A 27,921-nucleotide genomic window follows, 5' to 3' on the forward strand; every position below is an offset into this window, starting at 1 on the left:
GAGATGGATCAAGAGGTTTAGCATACTTAAGTATGAAAACACAGTATTTCTTAACACATGTAGGTTAAGAGACTACATAAATTCTAAACTTTCAGACATTAAGAATAAACCTGTGCTTCAAGACATAAGAAAATGTGGTGTTCCTACTTGATTGTTCAAGGATTGGGGTACAGAAGGGACACCAGAAAGGTAAGGACACTTCTGAGTTCTGCTTAGGAGAGAGTGACCAGAATGACCAATATACACACTTAAGCTTGTTCAGTTAGTTTCCCCATTTTATTAATTAGGGACATACATGCTAAAAAAGGTCATATCAAGTTCTTTGACATAGTTTTAGAATCATTTTGTATTTTAAGGGTGTACTAAAAGGCAAAGATTTCTGCCATTGAGCTATGAACTTAACTTTAAAACAGTTTGTAGACTGGCCAGTGGAGGAAAATGATGTCAAAGATGAAAAAGGGAAAAATAGAAGTTCATGCTCTTCATCTTGTGCTAATTCTTGAGAAAGCTTCCTTCCTACAGCAAGAACTGACACAACACACAAGTTTTATAGAGAGATGATGACACAGCTCTTGAACCTAACAAGCTAGATTCAAAATACATTCCTACCCTCCAGCTACGACGGGATGGGGAGCACATAGCAAATTGATTATATTAAGAGTAAGCAAAAGTTTACAGAGATTCCATTTCTTGTGAAAACTTCTGCTAAGACATGATGAAAAATGAACTGATACAGGTATAGAAAGTGTTGTATCTTGCACACAAAGACAGCAAATAGAGGAAGAAGAAAGGCAGCTGAGAGAGCTAATCCCTTCTCTGATCAGCTACTGTGGTGGCTTGGGAATGCTGGGTGAAGCCACAGTGCCAAGTGATATTAACATTAAAAACAGAATTAACTGTTGTGTACACAAAGTCCACGTGCATCTGGAGTGGAATTAACATGAACAGCCATTTGAAGCTCCTTAACATACAAGTACTAGATGAATTTTATGATACAAACAACAAACCTAGAATCCAGAGTATTCACAGCGTGTCAGAATAACGAAGAAAAACTAGGGATTATCAATTAGTATATCATATTAGAAATTTCTTGTTGCTAATCTTTTAAGACTAAGTTCAATTTCTTAACTGAATGCTTTCTTTAGGCTTGTTGGCAGGAAAATCTTCATCTTTAAAACACAGCGGAGGTTTGTTTGTTTGTTTGTTTTAACAAAAAAAGCTCAGAATACAGTGGGACATAAATAAAAGTGGTTGAAAATTTAAAGGAATTTTTAGGAAATCACTGTTTTCTAATATTAAATAATGCACTTACCTACATCAATAGTTGGTTTCCCCCTCAAAAGCAATTTCAAACACTCAGGCTTGTTATATATACTGCAGTAGTGTAGAACCGTATTACCCAATGCTGTTTGCTTATCCAGGTTTCCACTAAAAACAAATGGAAAAAAAAAATAAGGAAACATACAGTATATGCAATTCATTTCAGATCTAGCATCTCTATAAATAATAAAATAGTTATGATTTCACTTAAATACTTTATTGGGTGAATATGAATTAGAAGTAAAGGAGAAATTAATATTTTATTCATTCAAATGAATATTACTCCAAGACTATTAAGAATTATGGCTCAAAGCATATTGCTGGAAATTCCTGAGCTGCAGTTGAAAATGACTGAGAATCTACAGATGTTCATAAGGGTACACAGTTAGGGAAAGACAAGCTGTGCAAAGGGCTTCACAGGGTTTTTTTAATAGTGTCCTTCCTTCAGTCTTCAACTTCTAAAATAAAGGTTATCCAAAAAACTTATTAACATATATTTGGATCAATATAATACACATTTATAAAAATGAAAAGCTCAGGAGATGACAACTATTCCTCCACTCAGTATTACCCATATTGAACAGGAAGAGCAGGCAAAATGCTGAGCCCATATGGTGTAAAAGTCCTCTTACATTTGAGATTCAGACAAAAATATAGAACGTTGACAGAAGCACATATGAAATGATAGTTACCCAAAGAAACTATAAAGTTACATAAATAACATATCAAATTATAAAAAATTTAAAAAATAATCCAAAATAAAATTTTCAATAATACTCAAAATCATAACTTGGCTTCTAATACAACTATTAAATTATGGACCCAAATGGCTAGTGAATATCAGTTGCTTAGTTTTTTATTTGTTTAAATAACACTTTTATAATAGTCAATATTCCATTTAACTTAAACAAGTAGTGGTAGAATAAAGTTCAAGTGACTTGAAGGTTACAGAGCTAATCAGTGCCAGAGATGATGCCAGGAACAAGGACTCTGAGTCTGCTGTTACTGGAGGACCAAACTTCCTCCCTAACGATGCCTAAATGCAGTGCTCCATTAACATGGAAGGGAAGGAAAAAAACATTCACTCACTGCATTTCAAATAGCAGGTATGATTTCCTGTGCTCAAGGGGAAATAAATCATTCCTGAAATCAAACACCCAGCCCCTAGGTCAAGCATGCCCTGATGAATCTTTTAGGTTTTCCCTCACTGTCCAATCTCTCACCTTTCTGCAAAAGCCAAGCAATTACCAACTCCTTTAACTTAACACAGTTAATGAACTACTAGATTTACTTTGAAAGAGGTGTTCTAACTTCTATTCATCATTTTCTGATAAAGATCCTTGTTTTCCACTCTGTTTCCTTGTGTTTGTCCTATATTTAGAAACTTGTCATCCATACTTTATCTGAACTATTCATTTTCATATGTTCTAAATCAATTATCTTTTTGCTCTACGTAAATGAAATTAAGATTAAAACAGAAACTTCCTTCTGTTTTTATTCTACTCTTTCCTCCCCCTCTACTGACTAGGAACATAAAGGTCAACTCAAAGGTATTAAATTAAGCTTTTTTGAAAGATATGGAAGGATAATAATTCTAAGTGATAAACACCATCCAAAGCATTGCAAGGATGGCTTTGAACACCTACATTTTCTGTAATTTTATCAAAAATGTGCAATCCATACCAGTTTTGTACAAGGAAGTCAACCAGATGGAGAGAGGTTTGGTCAGCAGTCCGGACTGCTAAATGAAGTGCTGTTTCACCTGGCTCCTAAACACATGCAAATAAAAGTTAGATTTTTGCATTTTTTTTCCCTGCAGAACTTATACCAGACCTGAAATATGTCACTTTTTTACAGTAAGTTATTCTACAGAAAAATATCCAGAAATATCTCAAAAACAGACACTGCATGCTTCAAAGGAAATGGCATCACTCTTTCTGAGATCATAGCTTGATCATAACCAGTCCTCCCTTTGGGTGGATAATGATGGATAAAAAAATCCCCAAAAGCCTTTAACTATTGAACTTGCTAGTAACTAAAAGCATCCAAAAGTGTTTCCATAACAAGCATCCTGTGGTATCTCCAGTGCTGGGGCTATATTGAACTTAAACTCTCAATACCAGCAGGTGCTCTGACCTTTGCCAAGTTAACTGCTTTCACAGAACTTGCTGAGAATGTTCTGAGATCTCTCTATATTGAGTTTGAAAGTAATGGGAAAAAATTTGGCTGATCAAGTGGTTGCACAGCATTCTATAAAACCTCTACAACCTCTATAAAATCAAGTTATGCTGCTCTAGAGTAACATTTCTACATGGATACTTGAAGTGAAACGGGACTGATTTTCAGAGAAACCATTACTGACTTCAGCAGGAACTGTTAAGTATTCAGAACTGTGTTAAATAAATTAAAAAAAAAAAAAAAAAAAAAGCCTTTTCCTGGCTGATAGAATTATACTTTTGTAAATGTTTAATTACAACCTGTGCAGGCATTAAATTTATTGCTTCCTCCTATAGAATACACAGAGACCTGTATACAGCCAGTAATGTATTCCTTCAGCAGCTACTTCAAATGCAGATGTGATACTGCCTGTGGCATCAGCTGACTCTGGGTTCTCTGGGTTAGTAATAAGCCAAACCCTCTCTGTCTGGTCCTTTTCCTAAAAGGAACATACTGCAGAACCCTGCTTTTCAACATACTAAAGCTGTACCTACAATAGTGTATCACAGTACTATTGCATCTCACACTCCTTCAAACTAACTGCTGGCAACACACACAGTCTTCTATTGTCCCCCCACAAGGGCATCACATTAAGGAAAGCCAGAAAAACATTTTAATCCATTTTTTCTTTTAGCAAAATAGGCAGCAGCCTGCAGTACCGGACATTTTACAGATATACTTTACTTAAAATACTCAGCTTTGTTTACCTGATAAGCTTACCTGTCCAGGCTCTAACAGTGGCTCCATTAGCTCTACCCCCTCTGCATAGACTTGAATTAGTGCAAGTAAATCCCTGGATTTGACAGCCTCAAGTAATTCACTCAGTTTAGCTGCTGAAGATGCACAAGTCTTCCTAGAGAACTTATGATCTACATATTTAGCAGTGATAAATTCTTTACGTGCAGTCCTGTGGGGTGTGAAAATTGAGCTTGGTTTAGAAATTTTTAGAAAAACGGGTCAACAATTTAAATTTTAAATCACCTTGCCTAACTCAGTTTTCCCCCTCCCTTTAGAGTTTCTAGCAGATGAAGACTTATTTATTACTGTAACATATGCTTTTCTTGTAAACAACCCTGAAATAACGTATTTGTTCAATTGTATCCTGCATTCTTGCTAAATATGAAAGTTACTTTCACTCTGGTAACTAATATCAAAGATAAAAACAAAGCCTAAAACATGATTTCTCATGGAAACACACCTACATATTAAAAATACAAGCATGAAAAACAGGCTCAAAGAAAAAAACATACGAAAGCAGCTACAGAACAGCCTAACAGATGAAAAGGTCTTCTGGCAAAACCACATCTGTTATGCTCTCTGTTCAACTCCTACACCAGGGAAAGGAAGAGAAAGCGTGTCACAACCTCAAGACAGTACTGAAACTAGTGTCAGCGTAGTCCAAGGGCATTACCATTTGAGGTTGTACTACAAAATTGAAAAACATTCAAGATTCAGTAGCATGCTCTATAGAAGTCCAAACTTACAGTTTTCTATAGGGAAGCTCAAGTAGCTAAAATGCGACTAGATAGCAGAAGACTAACTTTTAAGAAACACCACAGATGGAATTAAAAAATAAGTTTTCTGCCATTGTAGTCTAGCTTCTAGCTTTTTTTAAGCTTTTTTTTTTTTTTTTTTGATTAGCCTCTAACTTTTTTTTTTTTTTAATTACTTAAGACATTTTACAAGCATGTATATATTCCATGGTAAAATTAATATTGAAGAATTTAGAGATTCAAAACTTACATATCACTTGATGGACTCGGTTTAGGTGAAGGACTAGGTAAATTCCCTTCCATAATATCATTAAAACTATTATTTCCTACATTCTTGGCCAGCTGCAATAAAAAGAAAAAAAAAAAAAAAAAGGTTTTTGTTGTCTTTTTTTTTTTTTTTTTAAATAACAGAAAGCTAAAACCTGGACTAGTAATATGCACTTTCCACACTATTAACAAAAAGTAGAAAACAAAAAGTTGCAAAATTAAAGCACAATACTTACGTGAAAATGGAAAGCAATTAAAATCAAGTGTGAATCAGGATTTTTTTTGTAAAACAGACTTCTCAGCCACAGCTAATTATTTGTATTTCTGGATAAACTGCCTCAGATACAAAAACAATGAAAAACTAGCAGCATGAACACTGGAACAATGCTGGTACTCTAATCTGGAAGTTCTGGAAAAATGCTCAGACTTAACAGAAACTTATGCTTGGCAAAATTTGCTTTAAGTGAATAGTAACTTTGTGAACTCACAAAAAAAAAAAAGAAGAAAAAATAAACTTACCAAGAGTTCAGACGTTCCTAATTTGTCTAATTCCAAAGACTGGATTCGAGAAATATGGACACCCATTTCTCTGTGTATTCCAGAACACTCTATGCAGGTTAAAATGCCCAGATTGGTTGATAGCCACGTTGGATCTGTAGAATTGAAAAACAAAATATTTAGTGGAAGTTCAAGAAAGGGTTTTCTATGGTGGAAAGAAATCCAAATGTAATCCGAAATAATTCCTCATTTAACCTTTTAACAAATGGAAATAAACTAAGAATATCTCATAATTTTCCCCAAAATGCAGTGCAAGTATAACCATACATTGTGACCAACAGAATTTGTTTTTTTCAGATTTAGTGACAGTCCCAACGGCACTGAATTTAGACTTCTAAATCCATAATGTATGACTACGTTAACACGTATAACATTTGCTTCTTCTAGAAAGAGGGTTAGCTTTTGTTTCCCATTTCTAAAAATAACAGGCATCCTACATTCCACTGCTGACAACTTCTGAAGTCTTAATATTTACTTCTTAAATAGTATTTCTTCATAAAAAAATTGACCATAGCATTCTGCAACACGTAGAATAGTAATATGTTGTGGAAAATTTAAGGAACTAAGGGGTTAGTCCAATAAAAAGAAGTGCACTGTCGTGGAGATCTCCATCCTCAGATTACAAATGTTACTTAAGGAGCAAGATCAGTCTTTTGAAGGAAAAATAGTAACTGTAGACATACTTTGTATACATACGTGTCTTCAAATTAATCTTCCTTGTCCGAAATATTAACAGATAAAGCATTAAATCAAGACTTTAAAGCAGAGAGCTGGGGTGCAGGAGTGAAGCTTAAAACTCCACTATAAATTAGAAGATTAATTAGAACTGTAATCCAAAATTTCTGTAGCTTTACACAACTAAATAATGGAATGAACCAATTCTAGGACTTGACATAATTAATTTGCAATATTCTACTTTGTGTTTCTATCTAGGTATTTCTCACGTGGATCAGTTCTGCATCAGTGAGCATCTCCAAGATACATTCTATCTACTCAGTTCCCAGTGAAGATCATCTTCTTGAATTACCTCCTTAGATTTGAAAGCTGTAACAGCTACCAAGTACCATACCAATTCAGTAGTCCTATGCCAAGCTGCTGCTTCTTAAACTCCAAGTGACATATAACTGGCCTGTAAGTGTACTTCTGAAGATAAAATTGGATAGGATTCTAACTCTGGGTCTCATTTCTTTGCATAAAACTACTTATTCCATCTACAAATATTTTTTGATACTGCAATTCCAGTAGTCTCATGCCAAGATAAAACCTCAGAGTAAGATCTGGGCCAGGTCAAGTTTTCCACAGTCATTTACTAAGCATTACTCACTTCTACTTAGTAGCATGCACAGGATCAGTGATGCCAAGCAACTTCCATTCAAGTGCAACAAGCATCTAGAGACAGTGCAACAAGAACAGTTCAAACTCCAGAGGGGCTTGAACTGCTGGAAGTAAGCACAGACAACACACAAAAATATTTTAGTGAATTAAACAGAACTAACGTATGAAAGTCAATATTTGTTCTTTTAAAAGCAGGTTGAAGACTGATCAATATATTGCTTAAAAATTAGTTTGCACCTCCAAAGAAAACACTTTGCTAGCAACAAGAAGTTGATGACATTAGCAAATTGAGATACCTGGTGAGCCACAATCACAACAGACTTCATTGCCGGGTAATCTCTGTATGTCATCAATAATGGCTTTTGTCAGATCCTCTAAACTGTTCTCCCCTGTGCTCTGCTCTCCACGGAATGCCATATTTAATGCTTCTTCTTTGCTGTTAGTCAGTACTGATATCCATCTAGCACAAGATAAAGACCTTAATGAAGATCTGCATTTGCAAATACAAATTTATCTATAAACAGTAGAAAGTTTTCCAGGAACAAAATATTAGTGTTGATATAGAGGAAGAATCACATTTTGGGACCGAATAGGGGAAAAACTGAGACACAAAGGAAAAGAACTGAGAAAAGGTAAGAACAGAAAGACAGAGAGAATACAGGTCTCAAATCTAAGGTCCCTTTTGGCAATCAAATTTTAGGTTAAAGCAGTGCAGTTTTCAGTTTCCTCAAAGAAACAGACGCTGTGGAAGAGAAAGGCTGCCAATAAACTCCTGTAAATTTAGCTGTCGTAAGTAGGTGTCTTCCTAAAAAGTAGATTTTCCTAAAGCCTATCCCATTAGTAGAAGAAATTCTAACCACTATTTTCTTCCATGTACATCGTTCCTTGCAGAGGACAGAGCAAGCACATTTTGGAAGATGTTGATTGCCTTTCAAAATGCAAGTCTCAGTGCACTAACCAGAGCCAAGCATAATGGCCACATTAATGAAAATGGCCATGGCAACAAATGGGTAAGTAGTTCAAAAAGAGAAGATGACAGGAGAGTAACGATATTGATAACCAACATTGAGTTTTAAAAGCACCTGCTGACTGCAGCAAATCAAGATTCCCTAATGATATTTCAGGCATTAGATTTCCCTGTGCAGTCACTCTGCCAGTTTTTGATTACACCATAATGTTTTAATTAAAAACAAAACAAACCTCTGGCTGCTGCCTTAAAGGTCAAACCAAAGTGGAGAAAGTGATTACACTAAAGACAAGCACATTGCAGACGCAGCGTTACCTAATTTACAAGAAGAGCATGTTAAGAAATCCTCTGAAGTATAATGATTTTAGTTGGTTTTAAATCTACTTCTGCTGCAGATATTTTGCACAGAAATATTTTAGCAGCGCCCTCATTCCATTTCCTGTTTATAGCATTACAATCAGCTCCAACCATCATTCTGAAATGTGCTAGAATATCTATGATCATCCAAATACACTAATAAAAATTCAGGCTGAAGTTTATAATCTCTCCTTGAAATAATAATGCAAAGATAATTTTAAAGGGTTTCAGAGGTAAATTTATGTAAGTAGTCTTGCAATGCAGATTCAGAGCCTGAACAGGTATATGGGCGGCGTATACTATATACTTCATATACACATGCTTCTGAAATATGTGGGCTGAGAATAATCTGGGAACTTGTACCTTAAAGAAAATGCTTTAAAGAGCTAGTGAAAATTTAATCTTAAAAATAAAAGAAATGGAAATGTTTGGAAATAACTTCGCTCCATAGTTTATAACCTGAAATCAACCTTCACATGCATTTCTCTCTCCAGTTATATGACACAGTATAAGGACCCACGCTAGATGGCACTCTTCTGCAATTTTTCTGATGAAATCTGGTGGTATTAAAATGTAAGAGGAGGCAGTGCCTTGCTTCTAATGATATAGTAATGTTGTGGTAAACATAGGAAGTAAAATAATCATTAAGCTTAGAGCAACAAAATTTATCCTGACCTTTGTTGACAGTTCTTTTCAGGGTTACAATTTCATTAAAAAAATTAAGAATCTGAATAAAACTCAATTATGCAGTAACAATTAAAAATATTAGATGTAATTAAAATAAACATGACTTCACTAAGCCAGCTGTTAGTTCGACACAGATTTCCATATCAAGAGCTTCTAAATTGTAAGACAACAAATTATTTTTGTTTAGTTTCCTCAGCTAGGAGGAAGCCACTGTCCAAGCCCACATGTCCCTGGTGTCATCTGCGAGACGGTCAAAGCACGAGGTAATGCAGCGTCAGCAAGCCAATTTAACACAAAGACAAAAATAGACTTATTCTTAATAACTAATGCTAATTATACATGAAGTCCACAGTTGGTGGCCAGGCCTTCCTGGCATGCTGTACGTTTGGAAAAAAACAATTCATATCAGTAACTATGCCATATTGAGTCAATGACAAAAGTTATAAAAACTTTCTCACTGCTGTTCTTCCTCTTTTTCTTATCTGTACCAGTCATTTTTCTTTTCTTCCTTCCCCATTTTTTAATTTTCTTTCTTTCAATATATTTGCTTGGTTTCACAACACTACCAGCATAAAGCTGACAGTCAAAAAGCTTCAGGTAATAGCGTAGTGTTCTTTCAAATCATTTAAAAATTACTCAAGTCTCAAACAATTGCTTTGCCTTGTATCTAACAGAATAAAATAGGTAGTCCAAGTTTTCTGCTGCAGTTTTCTGCTGCACTTTTGCTGGACCACAATAGTTTCCCTTGGTCCATTTAGTTTGCTGGAGACTCCCAGATTCTCAAACTTGGAAGACTAAACAAAAATGAGGCATCATGGGTGAGCTCTGAATCCAGAGAAGGCAACAGAAGTATTTGTTAGCCTCAGGTACAACAGATTCTTACTCAGATTCCTCTTATGTCTTCAGTATTTCTAAGCTAATCGAAATCCAGAATAACTGTGTTAATAGTTTTGGTGGTGGTGTTTTGTTTTTTCAATAAAAATTTGTGTCTTCTGAAAATCTGTACCACAACATTGCTGTTTTCATGTAAACATAAACAGAACAAAATTAGCCTAGTAGTTTTCAAATTTTCAGGCACAAGTTTGTATGGAACTAGCAACAGGACCTTCCAATTCCATCTTCTCAGTGAAAGATTGAAGTTATATGTTTGCATAATAGCAGAATAGTTAATCCCACAGAAAAGGATATGCTCTTAACCTTCAAAAAAAGGTGGTAGAAAAGAACTAAAAAGTCGTGCCTACTGTATATTTGGCCTTATCCACAATTATCAAAATTAGAAAGCATCTACTATTGTAAATGCTTTTTAAAAATCTGTTTAAAGTCAGAGTGTGTGTTTTTTACAATACACATACAAATACACACACAAAACCACTGCACCCCACCCTGTGCTTTATCTACTGGAGAAGTGAATAATCACCTGAGAATTCTGAAGGACAGTCAAGCAGTAATTAAAGGTCAGCAGACAGCTGGCTGGATAAGAATCAAAAAAGGCACTGAACTCAGGGAAGTATTTGAGGGAATACAGTAACTGAGCTGTAACAGAATGTGAGCTTCAATTACTTGTCTTTTAAACTGTCTGCTATTAATGTATTTTTATTTATTTCTTTATCAGTGAAGGTCTATTTGGAAGCAGTTCAAAATGAACAGAAGGAAAAAGTATGCAAGGTCATCTAAACGTAAAGAAATGCATCTTGCTTTTTTTCCATTTAAACGTGAGGCTGGAAGGAAAGTGATTTGAAAATCTATTTCTACATTTATTTCTCAGTGGATGCACAAGGAAAAAAGGAGTAGTGGCAGCACTAAAATTAGGTGGGAAAAACGCAACAAAGTGGAGGAGAAAGATGAGAGAAGCGCACATACAAATCAAGGGGAAATTGGAACCAGAGGGTGACAAGTATTAGCGAGGAACTGCAGCCTGTAGTACATACAGAACAGTCTTAAATCAACAAGTTTGGAAGTCAAAGGGTTCTGTTCACATGACATGTTAGATAACAAAGCTATTAAGCTCCTACTCAGTGGCTGCACAAGGAAAACAAAACATTTGGTTTTATTGTAGTTTTTCCATCAACACATTAGCAGCCATTCTGGTTCATGACCTAAAACCAGTGTACAAATGTTCTTACAGAAAAAAGTAGTGATTCCACGTGCATCTCAAATCACATAGCTTTATTTGGGGCACTACAGTAATTTTCTGAAACGGAACACTTGACTATGTAGCATTACAGTAACTTTTCGCTGGTGGCCTACAGTGCCAAAGTGCAGGCAAAATGCCCTTAGCTTCTATCAGTTTGTCAGCATGTGTTGCAACACTGGGATGCAAATAATGCCTCTTTCGCTAAATGAGACCTTTAAAACTTGCAGTGGAGTATTTTAATGTTGTTGCAAGTCCAATTTCCCAGCCTCTTTATTTTAAAACGATAAACTAGATTCTAGTGCAAAGTAGATGGGATTTATCCTTTTAATGGGAAACAAAACCAGCCTGGAATTTCAAGAGTCCAAGGGCAGCCAGCTAAACTGAATTTATCAACCTGCCAATAATAAAAATTATTTTAGTAAGGTATTCCCCTGCTCATGCACTGAGAAAAAAAAAAAAAAAAAAGCAGCTTCCTCTTTTAAACCAACATGGTAATTTATGGCCAAGACACAAAAATCTCTGCCATATTACTCATAAAGAGCATTACTGACCAGCAATATTTTCTTGCTTACTAATAAACTTACTGGAACAATTAAGTTCCAGAATGACTAAGCAAGTCAGCTTTGCACTGATAACTCATAACACACTAACTGCACTCTGCCAACATAAGGCTGTGGAAGACGCTGGGAGGAACCAGGTGCACGATGAAGAACTCTCCAAGCTTCTCATTTCACCTGCTCCTCCCAGTGCTGAGCTGTCGACATTGTTGCCTCCCACTACCGCCAAATACCTTGAATATCTATCAAACATTCTCCATAATTTTAAAACAGAGACAACAGTCTTCCATTAGAAGATGGACAAGCAATAAAAGTACAACAATCCTGAAAAACAAGGCAGCCTGGAAGGCTCAGGCTTGCTGCACTATTCACTGTAACTTTATTCCTAGGTTTTTCAGGTGATGAGCATTGGATCGTGATGTTCTGCACAACAGCCTTTTGATGACTGTGAAAGCAATATTCAAGGGAAAAAACAAGTGGCACATGGCTCTCAGGAAAAGGGGTTCTGGCATAGCAGGAAGTTGTTTTTTTTTTTTTTTAATGAAATAATCTGTTTGGAAACATGCACTGATGAAGCAAGTTACTGGATTCTAAAGTACAAAATCTCAGAAATATGCTTTGTTACTTATTTCTCGGCCTATTGTAGAAAAGACGCATTACTTCTAAATAATTTCTGTATGTTATATAGAGGTTGTTTATCTACTTAATGATTTTAACTTAGAGAAAAAGGCAGCATCAGAAGGATGTAAAAAAAGACATAAAAAAGGGAAGACGTAACTGCAGAAGAGAGTTGACAATTAAGATAAGAAGAATTTAAAATATTTCATTTGAACCCTAATAATCTCATCTACTGTATTAGCCAAGCAATTGGACACAAAAAATGTTCTGGAAGGGTACACAATCCAAATTAGCTCTTGATTGTTTTTGTTTATTATTTTAATGTTACAAGGTTTTCATAGCACCTTGTAGTAATACATGTAAATCTAAACACAACAGTTTACATGTATACACTCAACAACCAAAATAAGTGTGCATTACTTTTGCATTAACTGAGAAAAATAATTCCACTGCTACATACGATTTCATACACACACCTCTACAGACAGAAATCTTGAAAAAGTATAAACATTCTTACGCTACGTATTCTTGTTCATCTTCTGCTTGAAAGTGGTATGTTCTGTTATCTGAAATAAACAAACATCTTTTAATTTGACACATGAAAAAAAAAATATATCAATGAAACTGTTACTAAACCTATTCAACAACCAGAGTCTTTAAGAACAATATATCTTAACCTATGACAGTAATTCATGGCTGCGGAAGACAATTCAAAAAAAAAACAACAACAACACACAGAAAGATGAAATGGTGAATTCTGATTTACACCAGGAATATGTATTTCAAAAACCTATGCTTCAAAATGTTAAAGTATAATTAGCATAAGTTGTATTTTATCTCACAATCCTTTCTGAAGTCAAATCTGATACCTCAGTAGCAGAAAATAGTTTTTTCCCATTGTATTTTTCCTTCTGTCTTGGTTAAAACATTTTTCTGCTTATTAAAGAATGAGGTACAAACTGGGTATTAGCCCTCACATTCAAAGGTTTCATAGATTGTTCTTGTAAATATAGAATGCTGAACTGCTTGCTATTTAATAATGTATATGTAAATCTTGAAATCCATACTCATCTGCTTCAAAAATGGTTAAAAACCTAAAGGATACAAAGACCAAAACAGGGAGAAGTGAAATCATAGAAGCTCTAATGCTGAGAATACAGAAGTTGCTACCAATTTTAGATAAAATAATTAATATTTTGCAAGGAGTATAAGAGAACAAGAGAAACTGGGTTCACCTTGCTGCTTCTACTCCCTCACCTTCAACCCCAAATAGTGCTCAATAAATCAAACAGATAACGAATTAAAACAAGGTCTTCCCCTTTACCAAGTGGATACAGCTTATGTTTAACAGATTAGCACAACGTGTGTCCGTCTGAATTTAGGAAAACAGCACTGCATTTCATGGCTTGTCATAAATGAACAGTACTAATGTCACACACAACACATTCTGTATTTATTGGTCTTTTCAACCTGTTTTCAAAACTAGAGGGATCCAAACACTCATGAGACACTGCATGTATCTGGATACAGATCTGAATTTGAACTGTAGCCTCATTCTTGTTCTTAATGAAAGTATCTTGTAATCACAAGACTTCAAAACATTTTTAGAAATCCCACATAATGCAAGACGGTACTAAAATTGCTACATACGTGATATTAGATCAAAAGACTTCTTATCTTCTGCATTTGGCTTCACCTGGCAGGTTAATAAATTCAGTTTAGCTGGTTGCCTGTTGGACTAAAAAGAAAATTTATTTTACTTTAAATATATCTTGATTTAGGACTATTTTTCCATTCTGAGAAATGGGCATGTGTGATAGTAGTTTAAAGTTTGGACATGAATACATGTACGCCTCCAAAACAGTTGAGACCAGCATGATTGTGTCTGACCTGGCTTGTCAGAAGGGCCAGATTTAAAACAAAGCTAAAATCCTCATGGCAACTGTTCCTGACTAATTGAAAGGCATTAAAGGAAAGGCCTTAATTTAGAATAAGCTACTACTTATATCTTCTACTGTACTTCACAAACAATGACAAATCTACTTTTTTTTTTTTTTTTTTTTTCATAGTCTTAAAAAACTTTAAAGGGATGTTAGAAGCCGGAGATCTGGAGTTTCAGATCTTGGACTAAATATGGCTACTAAAGTAACAGCAGACAATATGACATGATAGATAAATATAACTCTAGAATAATTTTGGTATAAACAGGCTTAAAAACTATAAAGATACTGTATTTAAGTTAGCATAGCTGTTAGATATAAAATAAACATGAGACGTGTTATGTATTAGTAAATACTTCTGAACTGATTTTCGAAAATTGTTCATGCTAGAGATTGTGAAAAAGAAAAAAAAATAGAAAAAGCCATGCACAAGAAACAAACTAAAAAAACTAGAAATGTAGTTCCCACATTGTCAAATGTTTGGCAGGACAAGATAATCAGCGCAGTCTTTTTATCACTCAAGGAGCAACAGTTCCTTGAAGGAGTAAATATACAATTGGATTCTCAGTTTTCAAAGTTTAGTCTCAAACGTACTGTCATGATCTGAACCTTTCATCACTGAAAACAAGAAAATTACTTTCCACTTGGCACTACAACAGAACATAGGAAATGGACTGCTCTTTTTATACAGCTACATACAAGCAATGGAAAACTACAACTAATAGTGTGATTCAAAGAATTCTAGACTGGCAAGATTTAAGGTTCATAAAACATCTCTCTCTATATAGAGATGATATATAGATATATGATATATATGATAAACCTCTCTCTCTATATAGAGAGAGAGGTTTAAATAGAGATTTAAACTGAACCATTACTAACTTTACTAATTACTAAGGTATTGCTAACTACTCTCAAGTTATTTGATTAAACAACTCCTCAAATTAGGTGAGGATATATTCCTAGCCATCAGAAAAAAGCACAACCCTCCGGAGTTATAAATAACTTCCTTTTAACTTTCTTAAGAAAGGAAATTAACTTTAGACACTAATAGTCATGACCATCAGTGGAATTTAGGGAAAAGGTCAAAGAAGGGTGCTGAAATATGCCCATCTCCTTTAAAAAAAGTAACAGGAGTAAGAAGTTTGTGTCATGCTGCCCCAAGGTAATTTTAGGTATTTTTTTTTGCCTCTACTGTGACATTGTTATTGCTTCCTCAAGATTTAGCATTCCTAGGAAGACACTTCAGATATATACCCAATTCCCCAAAATTCCCAACACTTGCTATGATCAAGATCCTCCACCCTCCTCTTTTTTAAATAAAAGTCTTTTTTTTTTAAAGCAATCAATATATTCACAATTTCCTTAACAAACTATTGATTAATACATTTTGAAATTCAATTAAATGTCAGAGTCTATAGAAGCAAAAAACAACAAAACATGTAGGAGCCTAAAGAGGAGTTTACCTACCGCAAATCTTCCACAGGAAGATTCGAACTAATTTCAAATTACTTTTTTTTCCCCCCTTTTCTCCTACTGAGTAGTTGAATGATTGCAATTTATTTCTTTAAACAAAACCAATGTGTGGGCATTAAAGCGATTTATGTTTTTAATATCCTATGAAGGAGTAAAATGTCTGTAGTACAGACACCTATATATGAACCAGTTGATTAGTCATTCAGTACAGTCAACAGCTAGAATTGAGTTTATGACATCTCACCAAATCTACCCAGACTAGTTCTCCAGTGGCTCAAAGAAGAGTCCATAGCATCTTGCTCTAATGCAGTCTCTTTGTAGACCGCTCATTTTAGATAGATGCTCATAACCCACTACCTTTGACTCTACTCAAAGGTAGAGTTAGAAAAGGTGTACTGCTCAAAAAAGAAAGTCCATCTAACTTGAAACTCTTCATACTAACGGTCAGTAACAGCCAAACAGTTTGAAAACAGAGCAACAATTTATAACCATACCTCCTTAACTCTATCTCCAATTTCCAATAACTCACAGAACTTTAACAGTTTGAAGCAGAAGTTGCATCTTTTTTGTAATAACAGAATGCAAACAGATTCATTGTGAAAGAGTAATCAAAATTTATTATTTTAATAAAGACGTATAAAAATAACTTACAGTTGCATGTGATATGGTAAGAATTCCATTTTTAACAGTGCACTTTCTTCTTTGCCATACTTTCCTTAACCTAGGTAAGAACACCAACAACAACAAAATCAGTATCTAGACATGATTTCAAAACACATATTAATCCCTTATATGTTTTGACAAGATTATCCTTGAGAAACAGAGGCAGTCGAAATTTTATTAAATGCCTTAACAAAACTAAGTTGGATATTTATGACAGGACTTAAGTGCTTTTCAGAGACTTATAACGACAACAGCTTTCTTTTTAATTTGACATAGGATTTTTGTTTTGACTTTTTTGTGTTTACTGTAATAATTTCTGATTGTGATCTGATTCAAACTGCAAAAATTCTTCAGTACTTATGGCAGATGTAATAGGTGAACGTGCCTTAAGCACCCAGAGTACAAAACAGTAAAAATCCATGCATAAACAAGAGCTCCCACTATGTATTATGCAGTCCAAGAACATACCCATCACTCTTCTTTAAAAGATAGCCTTTCTTCTCACTGCCATATTCCTTATTCCCCTGGAGCTGATGCATACTGTATCCTCCTTGCCTGCTCTGAGAATCCTAAAAAAAGAGAAAACACTGTTACTGTGCACATCAGGATACATTAAGTTTTCCCAACCTTCGCTCCTATTGACTTCTTGTCTCTACAACAACTTCACAAATGAATCAAAACTTAAAAAAGAGAGAACTCCTAACAGATGTTTTACATCCATACAAGAGCTTGCTTTTGCATCACCTGATCTTGAGCTAACTGCGCGCTCAAGACTATTACCTCATTAGGAGTGTTGAGTATAGTATGGATGACCAATATGTATCTAAAAATAATGCCTTTTTAAAATACGGGAGCATAAACTGCATAATCTTATAATTGAAGAAGACTGACATCAAATTTCAAAAATAAAGCAACTGAATAAAGCATGCATGTATACAGATATATACATATTTACACAAACAAAACCAAATGCTAATAACTGTTTTTTTTATCCAATTAAAAATACACATGTAATTCATGAGTTTTAGTGAATGATGTCAACTGAAATAGCTTTTGACCTGACTTAGTGAAACAATTAGGTGGAATGGATTAATAAGAGCATCAGAAAATCCCCCAAAGTTCATTAAAACATTGACTTACTCTCCTAGACTTCGATCACGAAAGGCAAAAGCAATAGAGGAAAGAGAAAGCACATAATTTTAAACAAGAATTATTATTTTAAAACATACTCCTTGAACATATATTTTATAGCCCCCATATATAACAAAACAATTATCTCCCTTTCTAATGACACTACTAGAAAGGCGGCCAACAATTCTTTATTAGGCATACTGGTGGTTTTGCTCATTAAGTAAAAAAAATGACAAAACTCTGCACGTTACATATATGACACTGACTTCATAAAAGCAACTAAAACCACTGCAGGATCAAATCCTACAAAGCGTCTTTGCATCTTTATTACATTTATAGCGTCTAAAATGATAGCCACATTGTGTTCTCCAGCATACTGGAGCTAATTATGAACTTCTATTAAAACCCATGCCCAAAGTTAACTTTTAATTTCTTGCAAAACTGTATAAAAAGATATAATTAAGAATACATTAATACTGTTTTACTGTAGCTGTGAAGCAATTATCTGCAAAACATCTGAAAACCACCTCCCTCCCCGCCCCCAAAAAAAAAAAAAAGGAAAGAAAAAAAAAGAATGGAAGTTAGATTACTTCCCTGGTTTCCCTGTCAGGGCACTTTTTTTTTTTTTTTTTTTTTTTTTTTTGGTAAGACATTTGTCAGATGAGTTTAGAGAGAAGTGATTTGGTAGAACTGTCAGTTGTGGTTGGAAGCATAATGAAGAGAGTACTACATGTAACGTGCTGCCACCAGTATTTACACTACCACAGTAAGAAGCTGATTTTTTTTATACATAGACTTTGAATCCCCATTGGAACAAGAGTTCTATTGATATCAGCATTGGAAAGAACATAATTCCTGTTCTGAACATTCCTGAACATATAATTCCTGTTCTAAAGAGTGCATCAGATAAGAGATTTGGGGGAAAAATCAAAATGCCAAGAAGGAAAAAACAAAACAGACGTGAAACATGAGTCTAACAATTAGCTATACTGAAAGTAAAGCTGTCAGATGCATTTGCAAAAATAATAAAAAAACATAAGAATACTAATAGACATGCATTTTAAAGGCTCAGTTTTCTTTGAAACCTAGAAGTGCTAAATGTTTTTAACCTAAATGTTAAAAAGCTTAACATACAAAGTATTTCACAGCATTAAAATTACACTATTATTGCTTAAAATATTTTTACCCAAGGATTTAAACTGTATTTATTTTACACAGATAGTTCTTATACAAAATTAATGAAACGATATTAAGACAGCACGTAGTGGCAAAAGACATTACATGCAGCAGTGCCCTTGTAAGTTGTACTTCCCATTGTGAAGTTACAGCACCAGCACTTCTACACAAACCAACATTCACAGATTGCCAAGATATGTCCAAGAACCAGGTAACTCCAAAGATTACAGTAATAGCTTTTCACTGATGCCAAGGACAGGCACGCCAGCAAAATGTGTATGAGCGTTACAGATGTCTGTAGTGATACACAAACACCTCGAATGCAAGCAAAAGTTAAATGAGAGTTGTATTATAAAGCCTTGAAAGAGTAGGGAATACTGTTAAGTCACTTAGGGAGTTACTGTTTCTTCTGAAGTATGGGTACTGAGTGTTAGTTTCTTCATAGGTGTTATTTTAAATTCAAAATGACCTTAAATGCTTTAGTAGATTTAATAGCTATGCTATCTCTCATCATCTGTGACAGAATGTCTGACTGAGACAAGAAGGAAGTTTCATTTATCTAATGGCAATTCCAGAGAGCCTTACTGGCAGAATTTACAATCTGGATAGGAATCACAAGTTTGGCCTTCCCTTCTCTTACAACAGAAAGTCAAAGGAATTTAAACTTCGGTTTCAAACTGTTTCCCTGACAGAATAGTTTTTAGAAGCGTACTTCTGAATCTTTACAAACCCACCTGAGAAAATCCCATTCATTTCATCTTCTTCAGCACTTTGATTAACTCACAATTGTTTTTTTTTAATTTTTATTTTTTAATGGTGAGACTATAATGAACTAATGTAAGGGGGGAGGAGGGGAGAGAATGTATTCTCATTCATAAGCAAGTAGGCCATCTGCTACAGCAGTAAATTCCAGCTTTGTGTACTTTAAGAGTCAGACACACTCAATCCTGGACAGATGACCTGAAATTCAGGCCACATGTCTTCAAGTTTCATTGTCACTTAGCTAACAAATAATGACTGCTGCAATGCTATACCAAGATTGAAATACTGAATACCTAGATAGCAGAGACATTGTTTTGTTGATCTCCTCAACGTTTGCAAGTATTATTTCTGAGTTAGGTAACGTAGCAGAATTACGTGAGTGAAAGTTCTTATGCTGATTTTGAAAGACATCTGTGATCAATTTTATCCAAAATAGTGTATTCCTGAATAAGAGCAGATTTATCTCTCTCCTGATTTGACTAAATATCTGAGAAACACAATACCGCTTCTTTTTCTTCAAAGATATGATTTCAATTCTCTTCAAGCCAAATATAGTTTTTACATTTACCATGTTTTCTATATAGATATCATAAATATCTAGTTGCAGTTTCTTAAGAGGCCTAGAACGTCTACATTATAATTTTATAGTTTATTTTGCTGATGCCTGTGAAGTTATTTCTATTACAACTTGTATCTAAGTTTCAGAATTTGACTTTTTATTTTTATTTTGAAAATGAGGTTACTTTCCACTGAAACAGAACAATTCTCGCTACACATTCAGGAAAAACATAACCAAGAAACTAACAGTACATCTCTTGTAATTATTCTACTTCTGTGATACCCTACAAGCAGTTTTTGAAGTTTGGCTCGTACAATATGCTGCCACACATGTACACTACATGGTACTTAAGAATAAAGACCTGTTTGTCCTAATTCTGAGATTCACTAGCTTGAACTTAGCACATGCAGCAGCCAGGAGAGAAGGGGTCATTCTTTTGCTTCCCACATAAGCAGCTTGTGCAAAGAAAAAGGTACTAAGAGGAGAACGGATTTTGTTTCCTGATCTTGTATCCTGAATTGACCCATAAAAACACTTCACGAATTTAAAAATTATTTCCAAATACCTTTTGAAAGCTAACGGTCTTTGTTCAATTTCTGGCAGTGAGCATGGAGAACAAGCACAAGTTACAGCCACAGCGATTCAGGTAGCAGGGAGATTACAAATGTAAGACATGTATGTGAAGTTCTGTATGTTTTGTGGAAAAAATCCACTTGGTCCATGTGCACATTGTTAGTTCTTTCCTCCATGTGCAGAGTATTGGGAAAGATAGCAGAGAATGAGATAAGGGAACACCAACTACTAGAAAGAGCTGGCACATCTTACAGTAAGTTGGTATCTACTCAAAGATGCACCTGTTATCACGGGTGACATATCCAAGAAATTATCAAAACCATGTTTTGAGGTTGCGTTGTCCTTCAAAGTGATGGGATTAAAGATGCAGGGAGAGACACAGCCTAGTTGCCAAGGTTCATCTGTTTCAGAAATACATCTATATTATGAAAGCACGCATATGCAAGTATTCAAAAGAAAAGAACACTAAGATAGTACTCAATCATTCCTTATTAATTGTGACTGTGAAATAATTCACTAACTTCAAGGCATTTATCTATATGCAATACCTAAAATTACAACATGCTACCTAAAAAATTATGTTAAAACCCATAAAAATACTCATTTTCCCCAATTACTGAAGTCACATTTTTGATGAGGTTTCCAAAAGGAAAAGAGACATTTAGTAAGCTTCACACAACATGAAGAAAATTATGAAAATTAATATTAATATCCTTTATTATCCTTTCAGTATATATAATACTGGAAGAACTGGTGCAGCTTATGAAGAAAGGTTATGTCTTAAAAGTCTCCTGAAATTCTGTGAAAGAATCAGTAAGCAGACAGACTTGAGAAACGTGTGATACAGTCTATCTAGACTTTCAATCAGCACAATTTTCACTTCCAAAAGTGAAACAATTACAGTGCTACAGGAGCAAAAAAGTTAAAACCAGGAAATAAATGAATTTCATAGAAAGATGTGACAGGACACATGGTGTCAAACATTAAAACAATCTAGAAAAGGCTAACTGGCAAACTGGCTAAGCTGTCCAAGTTTGTTAGATGGTATTACATAATTCAGGATACCCAGGAAAGTCTTTCATGAGGATCTCACAATCATGAGTAACTTGACACTAGATAGATGAAGATAACTGTAAATTAGATACTGTGAATTGGCTATTAACATTCAGAAAAGGATGCTATGGGTATAAGTTTTTGTTTGTTTGTTTTTAAATACTCTGCTGCATTAAGTGTTTGTGAGTTAAGTAAATGTAAGGACATCTATGGAAAGAAAAAAAAAAAAACATCAGAAAAGGCAGTGATGCTATCATAAATCCACAAGCACTGCTATCCTGAGAAGGGTATGCAGATCTAAAAGTTCAAAACAAATGAAAAAAGGTTGTCAGATAACATGCCATGATGGTGGGGAAGACATGGGTGAAACAGGCACTACTAGTTTACACTGCTTCAGAAAGCAACTGCACAAGTTCAAAGAGAAGAAACAATAGAAGCATTCTAAATATAAAGGTATCACTGTCAGTATGGAAACATGACCAGAATAGTCTTACTATTAACAAGAAAATACTGTGGGAAAGTATTAGCATTAATTGCTCTACATTTTACTCAAAACTCATGACTGATCACTGTTGGAGACCTTTGGCTCACTCAGTGTAACTGCTCATAAGTTCTATTCTCATGTATATTTGATACTAGTAGTACTCTCCAATTATATCCGTGCATGATCAAATATCTGTAATGGAATGATAACTGTCTAATGAATAATCATTAAATCCCTCATATTTAATAATAAATATTTAGTAAGATGAACAGATATTTGACAAATACTATTTTTCTATTTACCTAAGAAAAACATGAACAGAGGAGAATTAAGTGAACTTTTCCTAAAGGAAAGCAAAAAAATATAAATAAAAATCAGTTCTCAGGCATTATGACTTGTACCTGTTATCACGGGTAAAAACTCACTATTTATATCCTAGTTGCTAATTTAATGAGTATTCCAGAACACCTGCAAAGGACACTGCATGTTTTCCCTTCACTTCTGATACCACAGTGCAACTGATGATGTATTTTAGTTTTTAGCTGCCCTGTCTCAAGCACTTATCTGGTTCATACATAAATTTTCCTTATTATGATACAGCATTAGCAAAAGGGGTTTGGGGAGGAGTACAGCATAATAAAATCCATATAGTTGAGCAGATGAACAGTAATATGGAAACCACTATGTAAAGGCTATGTCCATGTCTACCCTGGACCACTTAAGTCAGGAAAATCCTGAGCACAACATGGCTGGAGGATGGCAGGATAAGAAAAGCATGCATCCCATCACTTTGCATTTTTTCCTGAACATTTATTCTTGATCATTGCCAAGGATAGGATGCTGGGGCAGATGAAGTATTTATATGATCCACTGTAACTGTTATAGTTAATTGGGTTTACGTGGCAAGGTTTTGGTAGTAGGGGCTGCAGACGTGGCCTCTGTGAGAAGAGCCCAGCAGCTGCCCCATATCAGATCAGAGCCAGCTCCAGCTGGCTCCAAAGGGACCTGCTGCTGGCTCAGAGCTGAGCCAGTGAGTGATATTTGCACCTCTGTGAGAGCAGATTTAAGAAAGGCAGGGAAAAAAAAAAAAAAAAAAAAAAAGTAGCTGGGAGAGAGGGGTGAGACCCAGCCCCACAGCCCCCAAGGTGAGTGCAGCAGGAGGGCAGGAGGTGCTCCAGGCAGGCAGCAGCAGTTCCCCTGCGGCCTGCGGAGAGACCCCTGGTGGAGCAGGCTGACCCCTGCAGCCCATGGGTCCCACATGGAGCAGATCTCCACGCTGCAGCCCCCCCAATGGGTGGAGGAGCCCCCAGTGGAGCAGGTGGATGTGGCCTGGACGCTGCAGCCCATGGAGAGTCCCTGCAGGAGCAGGCCCTGGGCCAGAGCTGCAGCCCGTGGAGAGGAGCCCACGCAGGAGCAGAGGGTCTGGGGGGAGCTGCCACCCCACGACCCGTGCTGGAGCAGTTTGCTCCTGGGGGATGGACCCCATGGGATGGAGCCGTGTGGGAGCAGTTCCTGAAGAGCTGCTGCCTGTGGGCAGCCCCCGCAGGCTCAGTTTGGGAAGGATGGCATCTCATGGGAGCATCCAAGGACTGACCACAGGTTCCCCTGTGCCACTCGGGGTCAAAAGGTGTTTTTAGTTTACTTTTAGTTTCTCACTGCTTTGTAATAGGCAATAAATTATATTAATGTCCCTAAGCTGAGTCTATTTTGCCTATGATGATAATTACTGAGTGACCTCCCTGTCCTTATCTCAACCCTTTAGCCCTTTCCCATCATATTTTCCCCCCCCTTTCCCTTTGAGAAGGGGAATTGAAAGCGCAGTTGTAGTAGAGCTCAGCCACCCAGCTGACTAAAACTACCACAACTGTAAATTAAAAGATACATGAAAATACAAAACTGTACAAAAAACATTGAATAATTTATTTTGATACATTAAAGTGAAACAGAGGATTAGTCAAGGTATTGGTTGTTGAAATGCTGTTGGACATTAAATGTTACTTTATGAAGAATGTGATGAAACTAAGTCTTCTGAATAAATTGATACACAAACTGAGAATGAATTAAACCAATTTATGAATTCAGAATTCATAAATTCACATTACCTCTGAAAATAGTACATCTAAATTATTTACCTCCTTTTGATCAAGCTGCAGAGAAGATTTTATCAAATCACGAAGAGCGGTAAGTTGTTTCTTTTCTTCATCTTGTGTCTGCTTTATCTATTGAAAGAGATTACCATTATAAACTACAAGTCGCAAGCTAAGGTAAATATACAGTTCTGTATACCCTGTTCTGTTATACTTTAACGGTTCATTACATCTAACGCAACTAAGTCACTGAAATATTAATTAAATAACTCCAATAAGCTTCACAGATGACTTAAGGAATGGAAATACTGTTTAATCTAGACACAAACTACAATAGCAAATAGAATTAGTGTAATTCCTATTATAGAATACAAAAGCACTTGGGTGACAAATGAGCTTTGATTCTACTTTACTACGTGACTTCCACAAACAGCACAGGAAAGTTAATTAACCCAAACTGTGGTGGTATCATCAAGCAGCTGTACATGGGAAAAAAAGTGAAAGTGGCAGCTCAAATTGGTGCTAGTTATGTAATCCAATTCAAAGATTCCCATTTTAAACTAGGTCTATTTTAAATGCAACATTAAATCAGTAGTAGAATGACAGCTGCTTTTCATTTTAACTGTAACAACAGGATATAAGCTTTAAGATAGAGACAGGATGTTTTTCTTCAGTCTAGTTATACGCATAGAATCAAATAACATAATTTATATGATACAAATATCTAAAATGTATCCATATAAACATACAAAAAAAAAAATCGATTTTCAGACATTCAACTATTTACAAGCAAACTTACGTTATATAAGTCAGCAGCCAACTTTTCAATATATTGTTTAAGTTTATCAGCTGTTTTCAAGCCATCTTGGAAGAAACTATAATGAAAAATACCTGTGATTCATCAGGAATACAAATAATTCATCGAATAAAGTATGTTGGTTTCACCTTTCTTTTCCCCCCCTCCCATTATATTAAAAACTTAACCAGCTCCATGTTCAGAAAAAAAGAACACCTCTATCCCAATGTGAACGGTTTTATTATCAATCTAACCATTTTACAGCACAGATTAGACATTCCTCTAAGAGCAATATACTTTGAAAAGGCCTGAAGGTTGCATTTCAATCCAGAAATATTTAATTTACCTTGCTGAATTTAGTTTCACTATATAAAAATATGCGCCAAACAAGAATTTCATGTTAGTAAATGAAGTGGCAACACCTAAAGTACATGTAATTCTTGCCAGATAGTAATCATAAAAGTTTAACAATTAGTCTTGTAAAATGTTACAAATGCTGCACATTCAATTAACTGCACTGCTGAATTCACTAGTTAACAGTTTATTGCAGGGCATACATGCTGTTGTAGATAAACAATTCCTACTTCTATCCTCGGGCATTTATTCTAAGTTAGAAATGTGAAGGAAATAAATTGATTTTTATCACTGTGAAGCTTTTTTTTTTTTTTTTTTTTTTAACCCCTTCAAGGGATAAGGATTTCCTTAGGAAGCTTTAGGATTTCAAAGAAATTAATGATTTTCACAACGATTTAATATAATTCACATGAGACCATTAAACAGAATAAACAAGCTACTTCTAAAATTCTGTTCTACCATGCCTCAGGAACTAAAATGAACTTTGTATGCAACATGTAGTGTTTTCCTTTGGCCTCTTTCTCTATCACTCTCCTCCACCAGTTACTTTTTACTCAAAGACTTCAGCCTAACAAATCAGCTGGCAGGTCACAATTGTGGTAAGAATTCCTAGGGTCACCAAAACAAATTCAGAACAATGGAAAGCAAACACCGATGTAAATTAAATATTGTAAATAAAGCTTAACAGCATTTCACTTACTTGCATTGTGCGTGATAATACTTAATGAGATTTTGCAGAAGGTCCACACCTTTTTTTGTCTTGATTTCATTAACCTTAATAAGATACTGTATGGACAGTGAAAAAATATGCTGATTATCATATGCCTTAGAACGTTCAACTGTTTTCAAACAATAAAACATCATTTGCTCAATTAATTAATTATCTTTGTGTTCAACTTGGGTGTTAACTCAAACTATCAGTCCACCACAGTTAAGCAAAATGTAAATTAGGTAACACTTTATATGGTCATTCCTAAAAAAATTTATTCCTGAAAGCTCAACCATACACCTGAAAAATAAGAAAATACTTCTGTGGTGCATTTTCAGCCCACAAATCTTACCGTAACAATCTAAAAACAAAACAAAACAAAGAAAACCAAGTTTCAGAGTTGCTAAAGAAATTATCCTTATATTGCTGTACTATGTTACATTTAAATACACCCCCACTAAATGATAAAGTAGATTTCATCATACGTAAGTAAGACCCACAAAGCACTTCATGTTACAGTATCTTAATTAAAAGCTGAAACTTCTTACTTCACACATCTGTAGCTGAAATAGCCGCCTTTCCTTTTCCATTTCTTCTGCTATCTCAGCTCCTGTTATTTCCGTTCGTATCATCCCATGCTGTTTCGCATGCTCTCTTTTTTCCTTTTCAATTTTTGTACTGAAATTAGAATAGATTTTAGAGAATTTCTTCTACCTCGTGATCATTTGTTTGTTTTTGTTTTCTTAAGTGGAGTATTATATTAAAGAAGCCATTCTGAAGACGAGTACCCCTATGATAGTACATCCCCTCCCCCCCCTTTTTTATTATTATTATTTTTTATCCAGCCATGAAGCTGCCCTTCCTCCTTTAAATCCTTTAACTACATTACGGGGGGAGTGGGAGAATCTGTATGTAATTTTTTTTCTGTATGATGTTCTCCATAGCTGTCATCTTTATATATTGCAATGTAAATCATACATATAAAATATGTATGTATGAAAATACTGACTTGATAAGAAAATGGCAAGATATCTTAAACAAGTTTCTCATTTCCTACAGCAGGAATTAAGAAAAGCAAGATGACAGCATGAAGTTACCACAAACACCAAATGATATGACTTCCAGCCATTACATTTTCAGAGAAAGCCAACAGCGAAAGTCTGAAATAGTGAAATACAAATATAGAACTAAGACGCCATCCTGAGATTTTCTAATTACAGCTTTATCATGTGGCTCCCCTTATTCAGATTTCAGAGTAGTTTCTCTTCTACTGCTCTGTATTTCTCAGTACAGAGTAGAAAAATCTGAACTATTTATTTCTCCTCTTTAGCCACCCTTTTGAGAAGATAAACACTGAACCTGTGCTTCTAAAACACATGACAAAGCAGTGTGTGTTTTAGACTGCTGCCCCTTGTCGGGGCAGGGAAGATAGGGGATGTGGGGATTTGTGTGTTTACTGATCTCTGAACTTTAAACAATACAAAATTCCTTATTCCTTTCATTGATATACTGAAAAAAAAAGCAAAAATAAAGTTTTTTTTTCTTTGTTCCCCTGATTAGACGTAAGTGAAGCTAATAACATGATTATTTTGGTATCCTCTATTTCCCTTTTTAAACAAGCAAAAAAAAAAAAAAAAAAATCAACTCC

General features: G+C 35.1%; 1 protein-coding gene across 2 annotated transcripts in view; it reads right to left on the minus strand.

Annotated features, from left to right (window-relative positions):
• Nucleotides 1-27,921, minus strand: part of ASAP1 (ArfGAP with SH3 domain, ankyrin repeat and PH domain 1) — a 146,072-nt gene that overhangs the window by 31,054 nt on the left and 87,097 nt on the right. For both annotated transcript variants that reach the window (XM_082753027.1, XM_082753026.1), the window contains exons 8-21: nt 26,822-26,951; nt 26,265-26,350; nt 25,214-25,289; nt 24,460-24,546; nt 17,058-17,158; nt 16,578-16,647; nt 14,161-14,248; nt 13,028-13,076; nt 7,487-7,650; nt 5,817-5,950; nt 5,281-5,372; nt 4,258-4,444; nt 3,004-3,089; nt 1,313-1,428 (exon numbers count right to left, since the gene is read on the minus strand). In XM_082753027.1, coding sequence (XP_082609153.1) covers nt 1,313-1,428; nt 3,004-3,089; nt 4,258-4,444; nt 5,281-5,372; nt 5,817-5,950; nt 7,487-7,650; nt 13,028-13,076; nt 14,161-14,248; nt 16,578-16,647; nt 17,058-17,158; nt 24,460-24,546; nt 25,214-25,289; nt 26,265-26,350; nt 26,822-26,951 — 1,466 coding nt within the window. The remainder of the gene's footprint in view (nt 1-1,312; nt 1,429-3,003; nt 3,090-4,257; nt 4,445-5,280; nt 5,373-5,816; nt 5,951-7,486; nt 7,651-13,027; nt 13,077-14,160; nt 14,249-16,577; nt 16,648-17,057; nt 17,159-24,459; nt 24,547-25,213; nt 25,290-26,264; nt 26,351-26,821; nt 26,952-27,921) is intronic.

The sequence above is a fragment of the Aythya marila genome (assembly GCF_965140915.1).
Source record: "Aythya marila genome assembly, chromosome: 2".
Classification (NCBI taxonomy): Eukaryota; Metazoa; Chordata; class Aves; order Anseriformes; family Anatidae; genus Aythya; species Aythya marila.